Source organism: Pipistrellus kuhlii, unplaced genomic scaffold, assembly GCF_014108245.1.
Source record: "Pipistrellus kuhlii isolate mPipKuh1 unplaced genomic scaffold, mPipKuh1.p scaffold_m20_p_25, whole genome shotgun sequence".
Lineage (NCBI taxonomy): Eukaryota > Metazoa > Chordata > Mammalia > Chiroptera > Vespertilionidae > Pipistrellus > Pipistrellus kuhlii.
Genome location: NW_023425524.1, coordinates 9,758,331 through 9,777,633, shown reverse-complemented (window position 1 = coordinate 9,777,633; position 19,303 = coordinate 9,758,331). Strand labels below are relative to the sequence as shown.

Sequence of the window (19,303 nt, the reverse complement as noted above, 5' to 3'; positions counted from 1 at the left end):
CTGCGCTGGGCGAGGGGCGGAGTCCTGCCGGGCGGGGCAGGGACCGGGCTGCGCCGGGGGCGGGGCCTGGCCGTAGGAGGGGCGTGGTCTGAGCGGAGCGGGATAGAGCCTGGGCCGGGAGGCGTGGTCTGAGCAGGGGGGCGTGGTCTGAGCGGAACGGGGTAGAGCCTGGGCCGGGAGGCGTGGTCTGAGCAGGGGGGCGTGATCTGAGCGGAGCGGGGTAGGGCCTGGGCCGGGAGGCGTGGTCTGAGCGGGAGGGGCGTGGCCTGAGCGGAGGAAGGGCCTGGGCCAGGAGGCGTGGTCTGTGCGGGGCGGGGCGACGTCCTGCGGCCGCCGGGCCTGGCCGGGCGCAGAGCCAGCCGCGTCAACACCGCCGGAGCGTCGCGGCGGAGCAGGTGAGCCGGCCGGCGGGCGGGGCCGGGGCTAGCGGACGAGGCCCAGTCCTCCGCGGCCCAGAGGCCCCTAGTGGAGCCGCGACCCGCGGGCCGAGCCCTGCCCTCCGCGCGCCCCTCGCCGCGGCCGCTCGCGGTCCCTTCCCCAGTTCCGGGGCGGCGGACGCTGCGCGCGCCGCGGTCCGGGCCTCCGCGGCCGGCGCGGGGGCGGCAGAGGGCAGGGCGCCGGGGCAGCCTCCGCGGGGGCTGGCCGGGAACTGGCGGCTGAAGGGGCGCGGGCGGGGCCCCCAGGCTGGGCCTTCCGCCGGGCGGGGTCTCCGCCGCCGGCCCCTGCTGAGGTTAAAGGGCCGGAGCATTTAAAGGGGCCGTGCACGTGGGCTCGGAGGCTTGTGGTCGGGGCGTTTGTTCTTGAACCTCCGGCGGGTCTCCTGCGTTCAGGCCTGTGGCCCCGGCACCGGCGCCGGCGCTGCGTGGCAGGGGCGGGGGGAGACCGGAGGGAGATGGGGGGGAGACAGGAGGGAGATGAGCCTTCCCGGGTGTGTGTGAGGTCGGGGCCCGGAGCCAGCGACTGTGCCCGACGGTGTGGGGCTGTTATCGGCGCTCACAGCGGTGGGAGGCGCCCGGGATCCAGCATTTGACGCCGGAGGAACCGGACACAGTAGCCAGTCTCCAGCCCGAATTGTTAATGCAGAAACTCAACCCGCAGAGCTGAACCGACTGTCCAGGCGCCCAGACAGGAACCGCAGAGCCAGGCCCCGTCCTGGCCTCTCGTCCTGCGGCCCAGCCTGGAGCCATCGCTCAGCCGTGGGCAGCTGGTGGCAGGCTCCTGCCTGCTGACCTAACGGTGGCCCCTGTGAGAGCGATGCGCTGGTGTGGTGCTCGCTGCAGCCGTGTGCACGTGGGCAGCGGGGAGCACCCACCGAACCCTGCGGAGCCAGCTGCACTCCGATGGGCATCCTGGGCTGCCGAGGCCCGCGTGCGTGCGGGTGACCTGGCCCGGCGGACCTGCTGCCGCTCGGAGGCCCTGCGGTCCGCTCCCTCTGCAGACACCTGAGCCTCCCAGGCTGGCAGCCAAGGCCTTGGGCAGGAATCACGGGCTCTGGATAAGTCTCTGCAGGTGTGTGAGCCCCGGGTTCCCTCGGCGAGAACCGGGCTGTGTGGGCGTGGGAAACCTGTCAGCAGCTGTGTCTGGGGCCCAGCTGGTGACCGGGCGGGGATCCTGGCTGCAGCCTCCGCCACCCCTCAGGCGGGCAGGCTGGCCAAGGGGGCTCCCAGGACCCGCAGAGTGGAATGGAGGCTGTTTCCGGCTTTTAGGCAGCGTTCTGGATCTTTCGGTGTTGGGGTGCCAGCGCAGGCCTGGAGGGTATGTTTGGGGATGAGTGTTCCTGACCGAGAAGGTGGAGGACAGGGCCGAGCAGGCTGCCACTCGCAGGTGCCCGGAGGCCCAATGCAGGTGCCACACCTGTCACCAAGCCCTCGGCGCCTCTGGCTGCTCCCCAGGCCCCGGTGCCAGCAGGGTTTGCCCAATGCGCGCTCCCTACGCATCTTGACATCTGTCTCTCCGAGTTACTGATGACGACCATGACATAACATACCTTACTTTATGAGTCGGTCCTATTCAATGAAAAGCCGTTTTGTACAGGAGTTCACAATTATCTTAAGAACTTCAACTATTCCATAGTAGCCATGATTTTTACCCTTCTCCAGGGGAAACCGAGACTCAGGGAGCTGAGCGACTCTCCCTATGATGTGGCTTCTTAATCTTTGGAGCGTTTGGGAAAGAGGTTTCCCACATCCTTCCCCTCCCGTGTCCGTGCCCTCCTGCCTGGAAAATCTGTGTGGTCTCCTGACTACCTGACACAGCAAAAAATAAATTAAAAAAATATATATATATAGCCGAAACCGGTTTGGCTCAGTGGATAGAGCGTCGGCCTGTGGACTGAAAGGTCCCAGGTTTGATTCTGGTCAGGGGCATGTACCTTGGTTGCGGGCACACCCCCAGTAGGGTATGTGGAGGCAGCTGATTGATGATTCTCTCTCATCAATGTTTCTAACTCTCTATCCCTCTCTCTTCTTTTCTGTAAAAAATCAAAGTATATTGGGGGGGGGGGAATATATATATATATATAGAGAGAGAGAGAGAGAGGGAGAGTGTGTGTGTGTGTGTGTGTGTGTGTGTGTCCTGGCTCAGTGGATAGAGTGTGTGTGTGTGTGTGTGTCCTGGCTCAGTGGATAGAGTGTCGGCCTATGGACAGAAGGGTCCCGGGTTCGAATCTAGTGAAGGGCAGACACCCAGGTTGCAGGCTCCATCCACAGTGTGGGGCATGCAGGAGGCAGCCAATCAATGATTCTCCTCACTGATGTTTCTCTCTCTCTCTCCCCTCCTCTCTGAAATCAATAAAGATATATTATATATATATATACACACACACACACACACACATATATATATGTATAAACTTTTAAAAAAGAAACCAAAGTCACATGTGTGTTTCTACTGAAGACATCTTTGGCTGGTGCTCAGCTGTTGTTCTGACTTAGGACACACATTTTTGCGACTATTTCCACCTGTTCTCAGGCTCCAGCAGCTGGGGGAGGGGCTGGGGAGGAGAGTTAGGGCTCCAGGCTGGCTCGCTGCCACCCCCAGGCCGGAGGCTCTCCTCACCTCGGGCTGTGGGGCTGGCCTGGGCTCCAGGCCTGGTGTCACCAGTGTTGGGCTGCAGATCCCGGAAGCGGTCAGGGTGCCTTGTTAAAATCTGAAAAAAGGAGGAATTTCACGTCAGACCTTAGTCAAGACAGATGTCAGGGCAGGAGTCAGTTTCCCCCCGCCTCCTCGTTGCCTGGGAGCATGGATTGCTGTCGTCTTCTGGAACACGGGAGAAAAATGGAAAGGGTGCTCCCCTTCCCGCTGACTTTTTAAAAATAAAAGTAATATGTGTGCATTCCAGAAAATTCAGGCAATACGTTGTAAAAGCCCCTTAGCCCTCAATCCAGGGCTGACAGCCAGTCACAGGCATTTCCCTGTAGCATTCCGCGCACAGCCGTGTCCAGTCACCGTTAAGGTATTAGCGGTAGGAAACGAGATGAAGCCATGGGACCTGTTTTTCCTGCGAACGTGATGCCTTCAGGATTCTCCCTGCGTGAGCGTTCTTAGAAAACCGGATTTGATGGTGTGTAGACCATCCATTATCTCACCAGCGCCACAGCCCCTTTCCAACCCCCCTTCTGATGGCCCCAGAGAAGCAGTGCCCGCCCTCACTCCCCGTCCCTGTGCCACGCCCATGTTGACGCCCCACGTGGAGCACTAAGACCAGAGGGAGAAGGGGGGGTGGGGGGTAGGAGCTCCTAGGCAGGGCTTGGGAGGTGGGGCCAGGAGAGAGACCCGGGTTTGCAAGGTAGCAGGTGATCTGTGAGTATTTACAGTTCACTGGCCTCTTGTCGGTGTCGGAGAAGCTGTGTGTTAAAGACAGGACACATAGGTGCCCGTGGAAAAGGCCCTGCCGGGTAAAGGTGGGTGTGTGCGCGGAGAGCCACACGGTGTGAACGTGGCCCTGCCCCCCTCCGCGCCCCCCCCCCCCCGTGTGCCCCTCACAGGTCAGGGCAGGGAGAGCTCCTCCCTGGCAGGAGGGGACCTGAATTGTAACGGGCTCTTGGCCTTGGGACTTCTATGTCCCGCTGGGCTTCCGTAAAATAGGGTGCGACTCGTGGCCGTTAGATGCTTGCTGGCTCTGACAGAGGTGCCATGGACGTGCCCTTTGTCTGACAAAAGGTTCACGTGGCCTGGGACCCAGCCCAGAGGCCGGGACACAGATGGCAGGGAAGCTGCAGAGATTTCCAAGGGAATTTCCTACCTTAGCAAACCCTTCCCCAGTATCAGGGAGACTGGGAACCCCTGTGAGTGTGACCCCGGAGAGGGGCCCGTCTGCCGGGCTGCAGACGAGCAAACGGACCGATGCCGAGTCCGGGACCCAGACCTCCGCAGCCCGCGCTTGTGGGACGTGCAGGAACGCCCAGTGGCTCCTGGGCTGCAGCTCCTCCTTTTCCCAGGAGGCACCGGGGCTCACTGTGGCATTTTTAAATCCGTCTCCTGCCGAGGCACTGGCCTTCAATTGTAAGGTCGAACATTTCCCTTTCTGCGAACCGGAAAGGAGGCTGGAGAAACGGGTCACCGGGTTTCGGTGACGACCGGGAACTGCTGACGGGCGCGCTGGGGGATTCTCTGGGCCAGAGCCCCGGTTTGCTGCTCCGCGTTCCTGTCCCATTCCGCTGATGGACGGACGGGTGAGCAGTGGCCACGTCGGATGGTCGGTTTTACATCCTAATCCCAGGCAGCTTTCGGTTTCCAGAACAACAGTCAGTCTCTTGCAGGGCACACCCCTTCCCCAACCCATGGCCCCCTGCACCGTCCTGCCGCCTGCCGCCCACCGTGAAAGGAGCGCTGGCTGCTGTGTGGGTGCAGGCTTGGCACACACACACACCCCCCCCCCCCCCGCCCGTGAGCCAGCCTCCGTGGGGATGCGCATGCTGCTGAGGTGGACAGGCGTGCGAGAGGAGGCGGTTTATCTGCAGGCTTGGGGTGACTCCCCCCAAGGGCTTCAGAGACCGGGAGCAGAGTCCTCCCAGCCGCCCTGTCCCCAGTAAGGGGCGTGCAGGAAGTGGCCTATCCATGTTTCTCTCCCTCTTCCTTCCTCTCCCTCTAAAAGCAACACAAACATATTTTTTAAAAAGAAAGAAAGGTGGGTCCGGTTTGTACAAGGGGTGTTGAGGGGTGTCGGAGTCCCGGTTTTTCACACCCCCCTTCGCGGTGGGCATGGCCTGGGGACCTTCCCAGCCTGAGAACTCTGCTGGCCCCGCAGCTTTCTGGGCCTGAAAGCTGCTCCTCTGCCCGCCCTGCTCCGAGCAGACTCAGGACTCCAGAGAAAGGCCCGTTCCTTCTGCCCCGCCCCCGTTCACCAAGCACAGAGCACGGAGCAGTGGGGGTGTCACCAGGGGGTGGAGGGACAGGCAAGGCCCAGGGAAGAGAGGTGGAGAGGGGGAAGGAGAGGTAAAGGGGAGAGAGGGGAGGCCGATGGAGGGGAGGCATACTGTGCCTGGACACTTGCAGTTCTGAGCTGGGCCCAGGATGGGGCCTCTGGTTCCCAGGCAGGCAGCCCAGAGAGGTCTGACACTCGCTGCAGAGCCACCTGGGGCTTTCTCGTTCCTCGGAGCGCAGGGCCTGGGCCCCTGGCCAGGATGAGCCCAGTTTGCCTCGCCAGTGAGCAGCCTGGGCCTTCCCATAGGCCCTGCCTCAGCTGTACACCTCCCCCGCCAACACACACACACACACACACACACACGCACCCATGCTCACCCCACGTGGTCTCACTTCTCACTCATGACTGGCATCTCCCTCCGCGCACTCAGCCCCTCCTGGGTGCTCTCCCTTTAACCCACAGACACTCGGGCACCTGGACTGAATTCCGTCTTCCCCTGAGACCATCTCCCTTCCCTGTCTTCCTCCAGCCTGGCCCCCCAGACTCTCCTCTGTTCTGCCCACAGCCGGTCCGATCTGCTTCCGTCCTGACCCTCCTGGGCCTGTCCCCTCACTGTATCCTCTGCTGACGCCTTCTGGGGAGCCCCTTCCTCCTCCTTTTCCAGGCGGAGGCCAGACTGACATCCCCAAACACCGAGCTGGTCTGTCTGTGCTGCTGCCTGGAGGCGGAGAGAGCGGGAGACCCTTCCCACCACGCCCCGCGGGCAGTGCAGGCCCTGGGCTTCCCTGTGCCTCCCTCCCCCCCCGGAAAGGCTGCGTCCATCAGTCCCTGTCGCCTTCTCTGGAAGGGGCAGTCCCTCCTCGGTGCTTCTGCACCACGTGGGGAGCAGCTGCATCATGAAGCTGTCACGTTGGGTGGTTTTGTTTGTTTTCTTAAGGATGGAGTGTGTCTTACCCATCTCTGTACCCCGAGCCCAGCACAGTGCTGGCACCCAGAGGTGCTCAGCAGCTGCTTGTTGCTTGAGCGGGTGCGCTGCTGCCGGTGGCGTGGCTGCCTCCCGGCGGGTGCTTCCCCGTGGCCTGGGCAGTGCCCTCGGCGTGACAGCATCCGTGGCGGCTGCGGGGCTGCGCTGTACAGCGGTCACTGGACACGCCGTCCGGGGGGCTGCTGCGAGGCAGGGCCTGTGTCCAGGCCTCAGAGCCGCCTCCCCTCGGTCCTCCAGGGCGGGCAGCGAGTCTCCTGCGTCTGCTTCCCCAGGCGTCCAGCGGCCGGGCCATGCTCACGTTCATGGCCTCTGACAGCGAGGACGACGCGTGCAACGAGCGGACGTCCCTGATGTCGGCCGAGAGCCCGGTGCCGCGCTCCTGCCCGGACGGCAGGCAGGGCCCCGCGGACGCAGAGGATGCCGCCCGGCGGGTAGGTTCCCGCCAGCGGGAGGCCTGGAATGGCCGGGTCCCGGTACCGACCGGTGGGAGCCGGCGTGCCCAGTGCCGGGGGGGGGGGGGGGGGGGGGGGGGGTGCACGTGAGGACTGGCAGGCGGTGGCTGGGCGGGTGCTGTGAGGGCTTTAGAGCGACCGCCCGCCCCTGCCCTCACCCTCCTTCCCGGTGAGAGCGGGCGTGAGTTTGATGCGGGAGCGGTGACCGGCTCCAGGATGGCAGATGGCAGCGTGTGAGCCAGCGGGCCGGTCCTGAGTCGTGTTCGGCTTTTGCGGGGGCTGTCTTACTCCATTCCCGCTGTGGTCACAGAAATGGCCCAGATGCCCAATTAACCCTCCCTGCCCCGAGGCTAAGCCCAGCATCCCCGTGTCTGGAGGGCCCCTCCCAGCTCCTCGGCAGCCTGTCCTCGGGGTGGAGGGCCCTTTATGAGGCCCTGATGCTGCTCAGGAGGCCCCACCCATGACAGTCCCCTCCCTGAGACCCCCCCCCCCACCTCCTGACACATCACTGGGGGGCGATTTCAGCACAGGAAATGTAGGGGGACAGCCAGTTCGTGCAGGAAGGGGGGTCTCTGCAGCCACGGGGCAGGAGGTTACAAGGTCACAAAGTGGGAGTGTTCTAGGAGAGGCTCCAGCCAAGCTACCCTCCCCCTCAGGGAAAACAGTCTCCTTTGTTTCCCCATTCTGTACTTAGGCAGCTTCAGGGAGCGAAAAGGATTCTTTCTCCAGCCAGCCCCGCTCCCTGCTCATTTCTTCTGTCCTCTGTCCTCTGTGCCCCTGCCAGATCTCACAGCCCAAGGCCACGCGCAGCCACCCCTCAGCCTGTCCTTGCGAGTTGCTTCATCTCGGCTCCTGGAGTTTTTGTGCATTTTAGTTACTTCGCTTCTTGTTCATGAACAGTTTCTTCTGTTCTCAGCTGAGGATCTATCGATATAATAGATGGGAATCTCTGCGAAGCACCTACCGAAGCAGTGGTCGCTTTTTATTTTTGCTTCATTTGCCTCATGCTTTGGCTGTTATGTAATTACCGGAGCAGCCCATGGCCCTGAGTTGCCACAATTCCAAAACGGAAGTTCTGTGGATTCATTTGTGCCTGCGTCTGGCAGGCGTGCTGCCCACTCCTTCACCGCTGCTCACTCCTTTGCTCTCCCAGGACCTCCCAGACGGACGCTGGCTCTCGGTTAGCCGCTCTGGTTCAGAGCTGCAAATTTGCATGCTTGATTTTGCGGTGCAAACATTCAAAGTAATTTATCCCTCTGCACATTCCCAGTGTCTTATTTATAATCCAAGAAAGTCCATCCCTATGTGTGCTGACCATTCTAGATTGTGATTTGTGAACCAAAAATGTTTGCTCAACCTAGCCAGTTTGGCTCAGTGGATAGAGCTTCGGCCCATGTGCCTTGTGCTGAGCAAGAGAGCTCTGTGGATGTGCCCCACCCAGTGGCCATTAGGCCCGGGTCTGGGACCCCTCCTCTGGCTGCCATGGCCTCCCTTCTGCATTTGTGGTGGAGAACGCCGGCTCCAGCTGTGCTCACACTCTGAGCTCTCACTGTCACACACACTCGGTGTGCTGGCGTTCCCAGCCCCGCACCTGTGCTGCGGCCGTGGCTGCCCTCACCTCGGGAAGCAGCCGTCACGCCTCCTTCCCTCCTCCACGCCCGGCACCGCGTGGTCGGCCACCTGGGCCTCCGTGGCCCTGACCGTGTGTTCCCACAGGGAAGCCAGGACCCCGGGGAGGACCCGGAGGAGGACCCTGACCGCTACGTCTGCAGCGGGGTGCCCGGGCGGCTGCCGGGCCTGGAGGAGGAGCTGACCCTCAAGTACGGGGCGAAGCACGTGATCATGCTCTTCGTGCCCGTCACGCTGTGCATGGTCGTGGTGGTGGCCACCATCAAGTCCGTGCGCTTCTACACGGAGAAGAGCGGGCAGCTGTGAGTGGCCGGGGCGGGCTGGGGCGGGTGGTGACCACCCGGCCATGGCACCGCAGCTGCGTGCCCGCGGCAGAAAGGAGCTGGGACGCAGGGTCCGCACCCTGGTCTGGGCCCCTGGTCTGGGCCCCCTGGTCTGGGCACCCTGGTCTGGGCCCCCTGGTCTGGGCCTGGTCCTCAGGCTGAGGGCGGGGCCGGCGATGGGTTGGAAGGCAGGGCAGCAGGTGGGATGGCCCACAGCACTCCCCCAGGCAGGCGTCCAGGCTCCCTCGGGGGAGATGGAGGGCTTGGGGGCCCACAGGACGGCACCGAGCCCTGAGCCCTGCCTTCTCCTCAGCATCTACACGCCCTTCACCGAAGACACGCCCTCGGTGGGCCAGCGCCTGCTCAACTCCGTGCTCAACACCCTCATCATGCTCAGTGTCATCGTGGTCATGACCATCTTCCTGGTCGTGCTCTACAAGTACCGCTGCTACAAGGTGAGCCGCCCGCTCACCGCCCTCCCACTACCACCACCACCCCCTCGCGGGACCTCTTGGGCTGCAACCGTTGGCTAAAAACAACCAGAGTTCCTTTTTCCTGCACAACAGACTGATTGTTGGTGCTCTTACCAGCTCTCCTGCCCCCGCCGTGGGTTATCCTCTGCTCTGCCCACTGAATCAGCCCCTCCTCGCAGTGTCACTGAATCAGCCCCTCCCCGCAATGTCACTGAATCAGCCCCTCCCCGCAATGTCACTGAATCAGCCCCTCCCCGCAGTGTCACTGAATCAGCCCCTCCCCGCAATGTCACTGAATCAGCCCCTCCCCGCAATGTCACTGAATCAGCCCCTCCCCGCAATGTCACTGAATCAGCCCCTCCCCGCAATGTCACTGAATCAGCCCCTCCCCGCAATGTCACTGAATCAGCCCCTCCCCGCAATGTCACTGAATCAGCCCCTCCCCGCAATGTCACTGAATCAGCCCCTCCTCGCAATGTCACTGAATCAGCCCCTCCCCGCAATGTCACTGAATCAGCCCCTCCTCGCAATGTCACTGAATCAGCCCCTCCCCGCAATGTCACTGAATCAGCCCCTCCTCGCAATGTCACTGAATCAGTCCCTCCTTGCAACATTCGAATGTCACTTCTCCCACTCAAGGGTAATTTAGTTTGCTTCTCCTTCCGAAGGCATGCGTGTTCTATGTTAGGCTCCCGTTGCCCCATGCTTCCCCTCCAGGCTTGCTTCTACTCTCTGTTCCCCTTTAGGCAGGGACTGCAGATGCTGTGCTGGGGCTCCAGGCCTGGGTGGGAGGCCCCTCCCCCTCCCCCAGCTGTGAGTGGCCCCGGGCTGGTAGAGTCCCTGGCCCACATCCTGGGCATTGCCCCCGGGTGCCCCCAGAGGCCCTCGTCTGTAGACTCGGTGCCAGGCTTCTCAGAGCTCTGACGCCCTGAGGACCAGGAGGAAGTTAAACTAGGCACCTACCTAAACCGCTCCCTCAGGCTGCACTGTCCGCTGGGCGTGGAGGGGTGAGGAGGGCCGGGCGGAGGGGTGAGGAGCGCAGCCTGAAGAGATGCCCCTCCCCGTGCGTGAAGGGCAGCGGACAGGAAGTGCACGGAGCTGAGGCTTAGCAATGAGTAATGACCTGTGCACGGGAGCCGAGCTGTAGGTTGGGTGGGGAGGCGGCGGACGGTGGGAGAGGGGAGAGGCAGCTTGTCCGGAGCAGAGGATCCCGCACAGAGACCCAGCTGGGAAGCCAGCGCGGCTGTGGTCCGGAGGCATCAGGTGGGCAGTCCTGGGCGGTGCACTGGGGTTTACCAAGTGGGCTTGGCTAGGGTAAAGTGTCGGCATTTCCAGAGGCAGCCAGGCCCTGAGCAAGGCACACCTCCCTCCTGGGAACCAGGTCTTGCCCGAGGTGCCGGGTCTGAGCTGGGTCTGTCTGCAGGTGTGGAGGCTGGAAGGAGCATAACCGTGTGCCTGTGCCCTGTGCCCTGTGCCCTGTGCCTGTGCCCTGTGCCTGTGCCCTGTGCCCATGACCTGTGCCCGTGACCTGTGCCCGTGCCTGTGCCTGTGCCTGAGCCCTGTGCCCTGAGCCCTGTGCCCTGTGCCCTGTTCCTGTGCCCTGTGCCTGTGCCCTGTGCCTGAGCCCTGTGCCCTGAGCCCTGTGCCCTGTGCTCTGAACCCTGTGCCCTGTGCCTGTGCCCGTGCCCCTGTGCCTGTGCCCTGAGCCCTGTGCCTGTGCCTGTGCCCTGTGCCCTGTGCTCGTGCCCCTGTGCCCTGTGCCTGTGCCCGTGCCCCTGTGCCCTGTGCTCGTGGCCTGTGCCCATGCCTGTGCCCTTTGCCTGAGCCCTGTGCTCTGAACCCTGTGCCCTGTGCCTGTGCCCGTGCCCCTGTGCCTGTGCCTGTGCCCTGAGCCCTGTGCCTGTGCCTGTGCCCTGTGCTCGTGCCCCTGTGCCCTGTGCCTGTGCCCGTGCCCCTGTGCCCTGTGCTCGTGGCCTGTGCCCGTGCCCCTGTGCCTGAGCCCTATGCCCTGTGCCTGAGCCCTGTGCCCTGTGCCTGAGCCCTGTGCTCTGAGCCCTGTGCCCTGTGCCTGTGCCCATGTCCATGCCTGTGTCCTGTGCCCTATGCCCTGTGCCTGAGCCCTGTGCCCTGTGCCTGAGCCCTGTTCCTGTGCCCGTGCCCTGTGCGGGGCCCAAGACTGGCTTAGGAACAGCCCCCTCCTCCCCCGCCCCAGCTCGGCAAGGAGAGGAGTGTTTGCAGCCCTCCGGTGGGAAGGGGCTCCCTGGTCCACTCCGTCCAGAAGACGCCTCTTCAAGGGCCGGTCCACCCTCTCCTCTGCATGGCACCCATGGCGTCCGGGGACCAGCCTGCGCTGGTGTCCTCGGAGCCCGTGCCGCCACCGGTCACCATATCGGCGTGTCCCTCGTGGCCTCACCTGGCAGGCAGCACACGTGGGCAGGCTTTGCTGGCGCGGACAGTGCCCGGCGTGCACTTTGGGGGGATCCAGGTCCAGGGTCAGACCGAAAGCACTTGGTCTCCATACACCTGTGGAGCAACCTAGAGAGACCTTGAATGTGGTGCCCTGTTTGCCCAGGAAATGCCCCCCCCCCTGCCCCGGCCTCCAGAGGAGCCTGAGGGAGAGGTTCGGAGGTTCGGGGTGGCTGTCAGAGCGGGGCCGAGGCTGCGGGGGTGGGCCCTGTGCTCACGCTGCCCTTCTCTGCCAGTTCATCCACGGCTGGCTGATCATGTCCTCGCTGATGCTGCTGTTCCTCTTCACCTACATCTACCTCGGGTGAGTGGCAGCGGGAGCAGCCGTCCCCGGGCACGAGCGGCCTGAGGACTGGGTGGGGAGGCGCCCTGGGGCTCCGCTCCCTCCTCGGGCCTCTGCTCCGAGGCCGGCCCCTCTTCCCACAGACCTTTTTAAAAACATTTTTATTGATTTCAGAGAGGAAGGGAGCAGAAACGAGAAATAGAAATATCGGTGGTGAGAATGATTGATCGGCGGCCTCCTGCACGCCCCTTCTGGGGATCCAGCCTGAAACCCGGGCCCGGGCCCTGACCGGGAATCGAACCGTGGCCTCCTGGTCATAGGTCGGTGCTCAGCCACGAGCCGCACTGGCCGGCCTGCAGGCCTTGTTTTGACGCAGGAGTGGTCTCCATGGTGGCCACACGTCGTCTCGTTGTGGTTCCTGATTTAAAACAAATGAGCAGATGCCAAAACCGGTTTGGCTCAGTGGATAGAGCGTCAGTGTGTGGACTGAAAGGTCCCGGGTTCGATTCCGGTCAAGGGCATGTACCTTGGTTGCGGGCACATCCCTAATAGGGAGTGTGCAAGAGGCAGCTGATCGATGGTTCTCTCTCATTGATGTTTCTAACTCTCTATCCCTCTCTCTTCCTCTCTGTAAAAAATCAATAAAATATATTAAAATAAATAAATACTGTGTTTCCCCGAAAATAAGATCTAGTGCATGGAAAGATAAGACATCCCCTGAAAATAAGACCTAGCACAACTTTGGGAGAAAAAAAATTAATATAAGACACTGTCTTATTTTCGGGGAAACAGGGTAAAACAAACGATCAGACCCATCAGGGACGAGGCTCTCTGAGCCCACGGAGGGTAGCCCGCTTGGAGTTTACATTCTCAGCTTTGGGCGGGACCTGGTTCTCCTAGTTCATGGCAAAGGGTCTCCATTGCCCCTGGTTTGGGATGTCCGGCTGGCCCGGGGCACAGAGACAGGAGGGAGCGGGGAGGGGCACAGTCAGGAGGGAGCGGGGAGGGGCACAGAGACAGGAGGGAGCGGGGAGGGGCACAGAGACAGGAGGGAGCGGGGAGGGACACAGAGACAGGAGGGAGCGGGGAGGGACACAGACAGGAGGGAGCGGGGAGGGGCACAGAGACAGGAGGGAGCGGGGAGGGGCACAGACAGGAGGGAGCGGGGAGGGGCACAGACAGGAGGGAGCGGGGAGGGGCACAGAGACAGGAGGGAGCGGGGAGGGGCACAGACAGGAGGGAGCGGGGAGGGGCACAGACAGGAGGGAGCGGGGAGGGGCACAGAGACGGGAGGGAGCGGGGAGGGGCACAGACAGGAGGGAGCGGGGAGTGCACTCCTCCTGGAATGTCTGGGGTCGGGGCTCCGGTTGTGCCCACGCGAGCCATGCCCAGCATGAGCCAGCGGTCCCCCCTCATCCCGGAAGTCATTCCCGGTCCCCCCTCATTCCGGAAGTCATTCTCGGGGGTGGGCGGGGGTGCTGGTCAGTGACCAGAGCTGGAGCCCAGGCGGGGGCGGAGGCTGAGAGGTGGCACCGTCGGGGCTGCCTCCGCTGAGTGCCCGCCCGGCTTGCCTTGGCCCCGCAGGGAGGTGCTCAAGACCTACAACGTGGCCATGGACTACCCCACGCTGCTGCTGGTGGTGTGGAACTTCGGGGCGGTGGGCATGGTGTGCGTGCACTGGAAGGGCCCGCTGGTGCTGCAGCAGGCCTACCTCATCATGATCAGCGCGCTCATGGCCCTGGTCTTCATCAAGTACCTGCCCGAGTGGTCCGCCTGGGTCATCCTGGGCGCCATCTCCGTGTACGGTGCGTGGGCACCCCCGGGAGAGCCTGGCGGCGGCAGGGGTCAGCAGCGGGCCCAGCCTCGCTGCCGCACACGTCCCTCCCCGCGGCCGGGGCCTCCCTCCCGAGACTCTCCTGCGTGGGCTCAGACTGTGGACGCGGTTTGTTAATAGCAAACGTTTGCTGAGCCTGCACACCGACGCGCTGCCAGTCGCTGGGCACGGATTGTGCACGGCATCTGTAATGGGCACCCGAAGCCTTAGCCACGGTCTTATTATCATCAGGGTGGGGGCCGTGCCCAGTTCTCCTTCCGTTTCAGGGCCCAGAGGAGTGGGCTCCAGGCTCAGCCTCTTCCTGATCGGCCTCCCAGGCCGCAGGCTCCTCCAGGGCAGGGGACTCCCCCCGGGCAGGGGGCGGCAGGGCTGGGGTTGGGGGTTGGGTAACAGGACGCAGGCCCATCCTGGAGCCTCACACTCGGGCTGTGGGGGCCCCCCCATGCTGGTGTTAGGGGCTGGCTCCTCTCTTTGGGGTGCTTGGGGATAAAGCTCTCCTTTAACTTTGTTTTTGCAGATCTCATGGCTGTGCTCTGCCCCAAGGGGCCGCTGCGGATGCTGGTGGAGACCGCCCAGGAGCGAAACGAGCCCATATTTCCTGCGCTGATTTACTCCTGTGAGTGCGCCCTCCCCCGCCTGACGCGGGTCTGGATTAGGGGCTGAAGAGAGGCCCAGGAGAGGAGGAGGGGTTTGGCTCCGGCCAGCTGCAGTGCCGTTAGGTCATGGTTGGACTCCGGAGCCTTTTAGAGGCAGAATTGGCAAGATTGCGGGTGGCTGGGATGTGACAGGAGGCAGTCACGGGTGACGGCGGTGTTTGGGGCCTGAGCAACAAGAAGGTGGCACTGGCAGTTGTGGGGAGCAGCGGGGGCATACTGAGTGTGAGATGCCCCAGCACATGCAGCTGGAGAGCTGGGCGGGAGTCCAGGAGGGAGTTTCCGGCCAGAGAACACGGTTAGTACCGTGTGATGCGGCGGCCCCCTCTGGACAGGGCCCCGAGAGGACTGAAAGCAGGTCTTGGGCGTGTGCGTGTGTGCGCGCGCGCGCGCAGCCATGTTCATAGCAGCATTGTTCACAGCAGCCAAGGGCTGGCAGCAGCCGGGTGTCGCTGATGGGTGACCGATAGACCAAACGTGGCAGTGACACAGTAGGATACTGTTCAGCCTTAGAAAGGAACGCCATTCTGACGTGTGCTACACGCATGAACCTGAGGACATGCTAAGCAGATTAAGCCAGTCACCACGAGACCGATACTGCAGATTCCACGCGTGTGAGGTGTCAGACTCGCAGACAGGAGGTGGAAGGACCGAGGGTGGGGGGGATCAGGGGTAAGGGGGGCAGGGCTTGGTCACGGGGGTGAAGTCAGCGCTGCGAGTTGGGAGCGGGGAGATCTCCACAACAATGTGCATAGACTTAACGGGGCACATGGCACACAGCACACTTACGATGGCTAAGATGCTTTGGCTTAGTGTGTTACATGTTCTCTACACAATAAACAAAAACACCATTAGTTCATCCAACTGTCGCTGGTATTGTTACCACTGTTCCTGTGAGGAGGGAAAAGACAGGAAAAGACGTCGTCTGTCTGAACCTGGTCATGGAGTCTGGACCGACCCCCTCCCCACCCAGCGGCCTCCTGCCCGGGGCCATGGCGAGGTTCTGGGGACACAGATGGGCCCCTGCCGCTAGGCCCCGGAAGCCCGTCAGCCCCGCCTGAGGCGTGAACCCCTCTCCTTCCCCAGCCGCCATGGTGTGGACGGTGGGCATGGCCAAGCTGGACCCCTCCTCTCAGGGGGCCCTTCAGCTCCCGTACGACCCGGAGATGGGTGAGTGCTGGGGGCTGGTGCCCAGGGCCCTGGGGCGGCCCCTCCCTGCTCCCCGCTCGGGGGGCAGAAGGGAAGACCAGCCCCCTGGCACCTTGGGGATGGAGGGAGGGCGGCCTCCGGTCCTCTGCCCAGCCCCTCCCTCTGACGTAGCCCGGGGATGGGGGCGCCGGCTGGGGGCGGGCAGGGACCGAGCTCCGGAGAAGCCTCTGACCAGTGTCCGTCTCTCCCTCCCGCCCGCGGGGTGCCGGTCTCTGGACCCAGAAGAAGACTCCTGTGACAGTTTGGGGGAGCCCTCGTACCCGGAAGTCCTCGCGCCCCCCCTGCCTGGCTCCCCCGGGGAGGAGCTGGAGGAAGAGGAGGAAAGTAAGGCACCCGTGTCCAGACGGTCTGGGGGCCCCGGGCGGGGGAGCTGGGGAGTCCGGGAGGAGGCTGTGAGGGGTGGCCTGGCAGGCGTCCAGGAGAAACCGCGAGAATGGGTCCTGTTGGCAGGCTGCGGCTTTCCCTCCGGCTGAAGCAGGTGTTGGACCCCGGTCACCGAGCCCCGGCCTGTGCCTGCCTGCTCCGTGCAGGGCCCGGCTCAGAGGGGGCGGGGAGCTGTGCAGGAGAACACGGGATGGGCACCAGGGGTTGGGGGTCAGAGAGGGAGACTGAGAGTGACTGCTGAGCTCCCAGGTTCAGCTCAGTGAGGACAGACCCTGCCCTGACCAGGTGGAGAGCCACCTGTTTGGAGCCTGGAGGGGAGGAGGGCGTGGGGGGGGGGAGGGGGGGGGAGGAAGGCGTGGTGGGGGAGGAGGGCGGGGAGGGTGGGGGAGGAGGGCATGGGGGGGGAGGAGGGCGGGGAGGGTGGGGGAGGAAGGCGTGGTGGTGGGAGGAGGGCGGGGAGGGTGGGGGAGGAGGGCGTGGTTGGGGGAGGAGGGGGTGGTGGGGGGAAGAGGGCGTGGTGGGGGAGGAGGGCGTGGTGGGGGAGGAGGGCGGGGAGGGTGGGGGAGGGGGGAGGGGGGAAGGAGGGCGTGGTTCGGGAGAGGGCATGGGAGGGTGTTGGGCAGAGGAGGCCAGCAGTTCCCTTCGATGCAGTTCGACTCGAGTTTATTACAGAAGCACTAGAGGCCCTGTGCACGAAATTCATGCATGCTTATGGTCCCTAGTGGTGGTCGGCTGCTGCCTGGGGCCTCCCTTCCCCAGCTATTGGCTGCTGGCCAGGGCCAGGGCCTTCCTTCATTCTGTGCCGCCCCCTGGTGGTCAGCACACGTTATAGCAAGCGATTGAACTCCGGTCGGTTGAACTCCTGAGGGGCTTATTAGGCTTTTACATGTAGATACAGATTCTCACCGTCTGTGTGAAGACATTGTCCTGTGTGTCCAGGGGCAGTGGTGTAAGAGCCAACGCGAAAGCAGCCCAGAAGCTCTCCTTCGCTTTTCCGTGAGGGGTGGGCTGCCTGCAGCACGTTCCCCGTGTTTAGGGACGGTCTGCCGAGGACCGCTAGGCGTGTGCGTGCTCTCACACGCAGTGAAGTGAGCTCCCGAAGGGCCTTGTAATTCGGACGCAGCACTGAGATAGGCACGCGGCCTCCCTCCCACCTGGACAGTGCGTTGTATTTGATACTTTTCTAAGAAAGTGCCAAGCACCAGGGCTTTTTGTTTTGCCTGAGTTCTCAGACACGCCAGCTTTTCGCAGCCCAGCCTGCAGGCCGCCCGGCCCGGGTCCCCCTTTTCCCGCTGGCTGCGTCTCTTCCGCGCAGCCGGCCTGAGCCCCCGGCCTCTCCGGGTCCCGGCGTCTGGCTGCGGCCTCGGGGACGACGGCCTCTGTCTTGCCCGCACAGGGGGCGTGAAGCTGGGCCTCGGAGACTTCATCTTCTACAGCGTGCTGGTGGGCAAGGCGGCAGCCACAGGCAGCGGCGACTGGAACACCACGCTGGCCTGCTTCGTGGCCATCCTCATCGTGAGTGTCTTCCCGGGGCTCGGGCCGTGGGCCCTGGAGGCCCGCAGGGTTCCCGAGACCCTCAGCACAGACCGAGGGGCACAGGCTCTGGGCGTCCATGAGACGCAGGGCAGTGCGGGGGGCGGGGCAGGGGGGCAGCGGGGGGGGGCGGGGCACGGATGCTGCTGAGCAGGCGCGCAGGGGGCACAGGAGCTGGGCGCTGGGTCAGGGGTCAGGACCTGAGTGTCCTGGCAGAGGACACGGCCCAGCCTGGGCGTCCACGCCATGAGCTCTGGTCTCTGACTCCAGGGCGGGTGCGTTCCCTCTGTGCCACCCCGACACCACGCCATCAGGTTCCTGTAGTCACTTAGGGTGGCCAGACGGGCTATGATGGCTGCATCTCAGGGCGGAGGCTCTGAGGGGCGAACCCCAAAACCACGCGGCTTATTACGGCTCAGGTCCAGTTCTCTGGGGGTTTGTGTCCACAGAGTATCAGGGAGGGTGCTGGACCTCTGCCCCCTGCCCAGGGGACCTGACACCCCGACGCTGGCTCTGCCTCCCCCCCCACCCCCACCCCGACCGTGCCTGCATCTGCCAGGCGGGACAGGCAGGGCAGCACCGAGGGGGAGGCACACGCCATCTCTGATTCCCGCGGTGCCAGCACTCAGTCGAGCCCATCGGATTCTAGAAACTTGTGTCCCGAGTGGCGCCTGCTGTCCTCCTGTTGTGTCCCTGCTGTGAGCAGGCGGCAGGTGGTCTGGCGGCAGCGCCATAGTCAGGAGCCACTTTGGGGATCGCCCACTGAGCAGGGAGTTTCGGGGAACTGCCCTCCGCCTCAGCTGTCAGGAGGACCCGGGAGGCTGTGCGTGTCCTTGACAAGCCCTGCGCCCAGGCCGGGCCGTCTAACTGACCCCCTTCCTCCCCCGTGTCCGCAGGGCCTGTGCCTGACCCTCCTGCTGCTCGCCGTGTTCAAGAAGGCGCTGCCCGCCCTGCCCATCTCCATCGCCTTCGGCCTCATCTTCTATTTCTCCACCGACAACCTGGTGCGGCCCTTCATGGACACGCTGGCCTCGCACCAGCTCCACATCTGAGGCCACGGCCGCCGCCGTGCAGCCCACACCCAGTGCCGTCTCCGCAGGGCTTCGTTCCCGAGGGAACGTAGACGAGAATGGAGCACCGTGTTCCCTCCATGGAGAACCCCTCTCCGTGCTCGTTCAGCCACCAGGCCGAGATCAGCCTTCCCGAGCTCAAGACGGCCGGGCGGCGACGGGAAAGGAGGCGGCTGGAAGGAAGGCGCATACGCAGCAGGCCCGGCCCCCGCAGGGCGGACCGGCACCTGCCCTGCGGCGAAGGAAAGGCCCGCTTCTCTGCTCGTCCGGGACGTCGTCGTTTTGTTACCTTAGAAACCAAGACCTAATCGTGGTGCAGCAGTTCCGCTGGGAAGTGGCTTAATGTTAACCTCAATAAAATAATCCTGGTGGAGTGTCTGTGGTCTGTTCGTCAGCGTGGGCCCCGTCCCCGCCCCTCGCGGCCGCTCCTGGGGCCCCGTCTGGCACAGGAAGGAGACCCGTGTTATGGAGGAGAGACGGGCCGGCCGGGGGCTCTGGCTGAGCGTCCCTGTGAACCAGCCTCGTTCTGTCCCTCGGGGCCCACGCCTGGGTGTGTGGCTCATTCCGCAGGAGGCCGCCGACGTTTCTATTGTTGACGTTTCTCTCTCTCCCTCCCCCTCTCTCTGAAATCAATAAAAACATTA

At 63.6% G+C, this 19,303-nt stretch overlaps 1 protein-coding gene across 3 annotated transcripts; it reads left to right on the top strand.

Annotated features, from left to right (window-relative positions):
• The first annotated feature begins 312 nt into the window (after positions 1-312).
• Positions 313-19,035, top strand: PSEN2 (presenilin 2). 3 transcript variants are annotated; one of them, XM_045587155.1, is made up of 12 exons: positions 313-395; positions 4,488-4,492; positions 6,626-6,781; positions 8,519-8,733; positions 9,068-9,209; positions 11,930-11,997; positions 13,561-13,781; positions 14,328-14,426; positions 15,550-15,633; positions 15,898-15,996; positions 17,453-17,571; positions 18,486-19,035. In XM_045587155.1, the coding sequence occupies exons 3-12, from the start codon at positions 6,641-6,643 to the stop codon at positions 18,639-18,641; spliced, it is 1,344 nt and encodes a 447-aa protein (XP_045443111.1). In that variant the 5' UTR covers positions 313-395; positions 4,488-4,492; positions 6,626-6,640; the 3' UTR covers positions 18,642-19,035. The 3 variants fall into 3 exon arrangements, with proteins under 3 accessions (XP_045443111.1, XP_045443110.1, XP_036309568.1); XM_045587154.1 differs by having other exon boundaries at positions 15,895-15,996; XM_036453675.2 differs by lacking the exon at positions 4,488-4,492 and having other exon boundaries at positions 6,623-6,781; positions 15,895-15,996.
• The last annotated feature ends 268 nt before the right edge of the window (positions 19,036-19,303 follow it).

What these genes read in the sequence shown, in the direction of transcription:
- PSEN2 (XM_036453675.2), top strand. Translation starts at nt 6,641, where the DNA reads ATGCTCACGTTCATGGCCTCTGACAGCGAGGACGACGCGTGCAACGAG. An exon ending in TTCACCTACATCTACCTCGG is followed by an intron (nt 11,998 to 13,560) that starts GTGAGTGGCAGC and finishes TTGGCCCCGCAG; the next exon opens with GGAGGTGCTCAAGACCTACA. An exon ending in GCTGGAGGAAGAGGAGGAAA is followed by an intron (nt 15,997 to 17,452) that starts GTAAGGCACCCG and finishes TTGCCCGCACAG; the next exon opens with GGGGCGTGAAGCTGGGCCTC.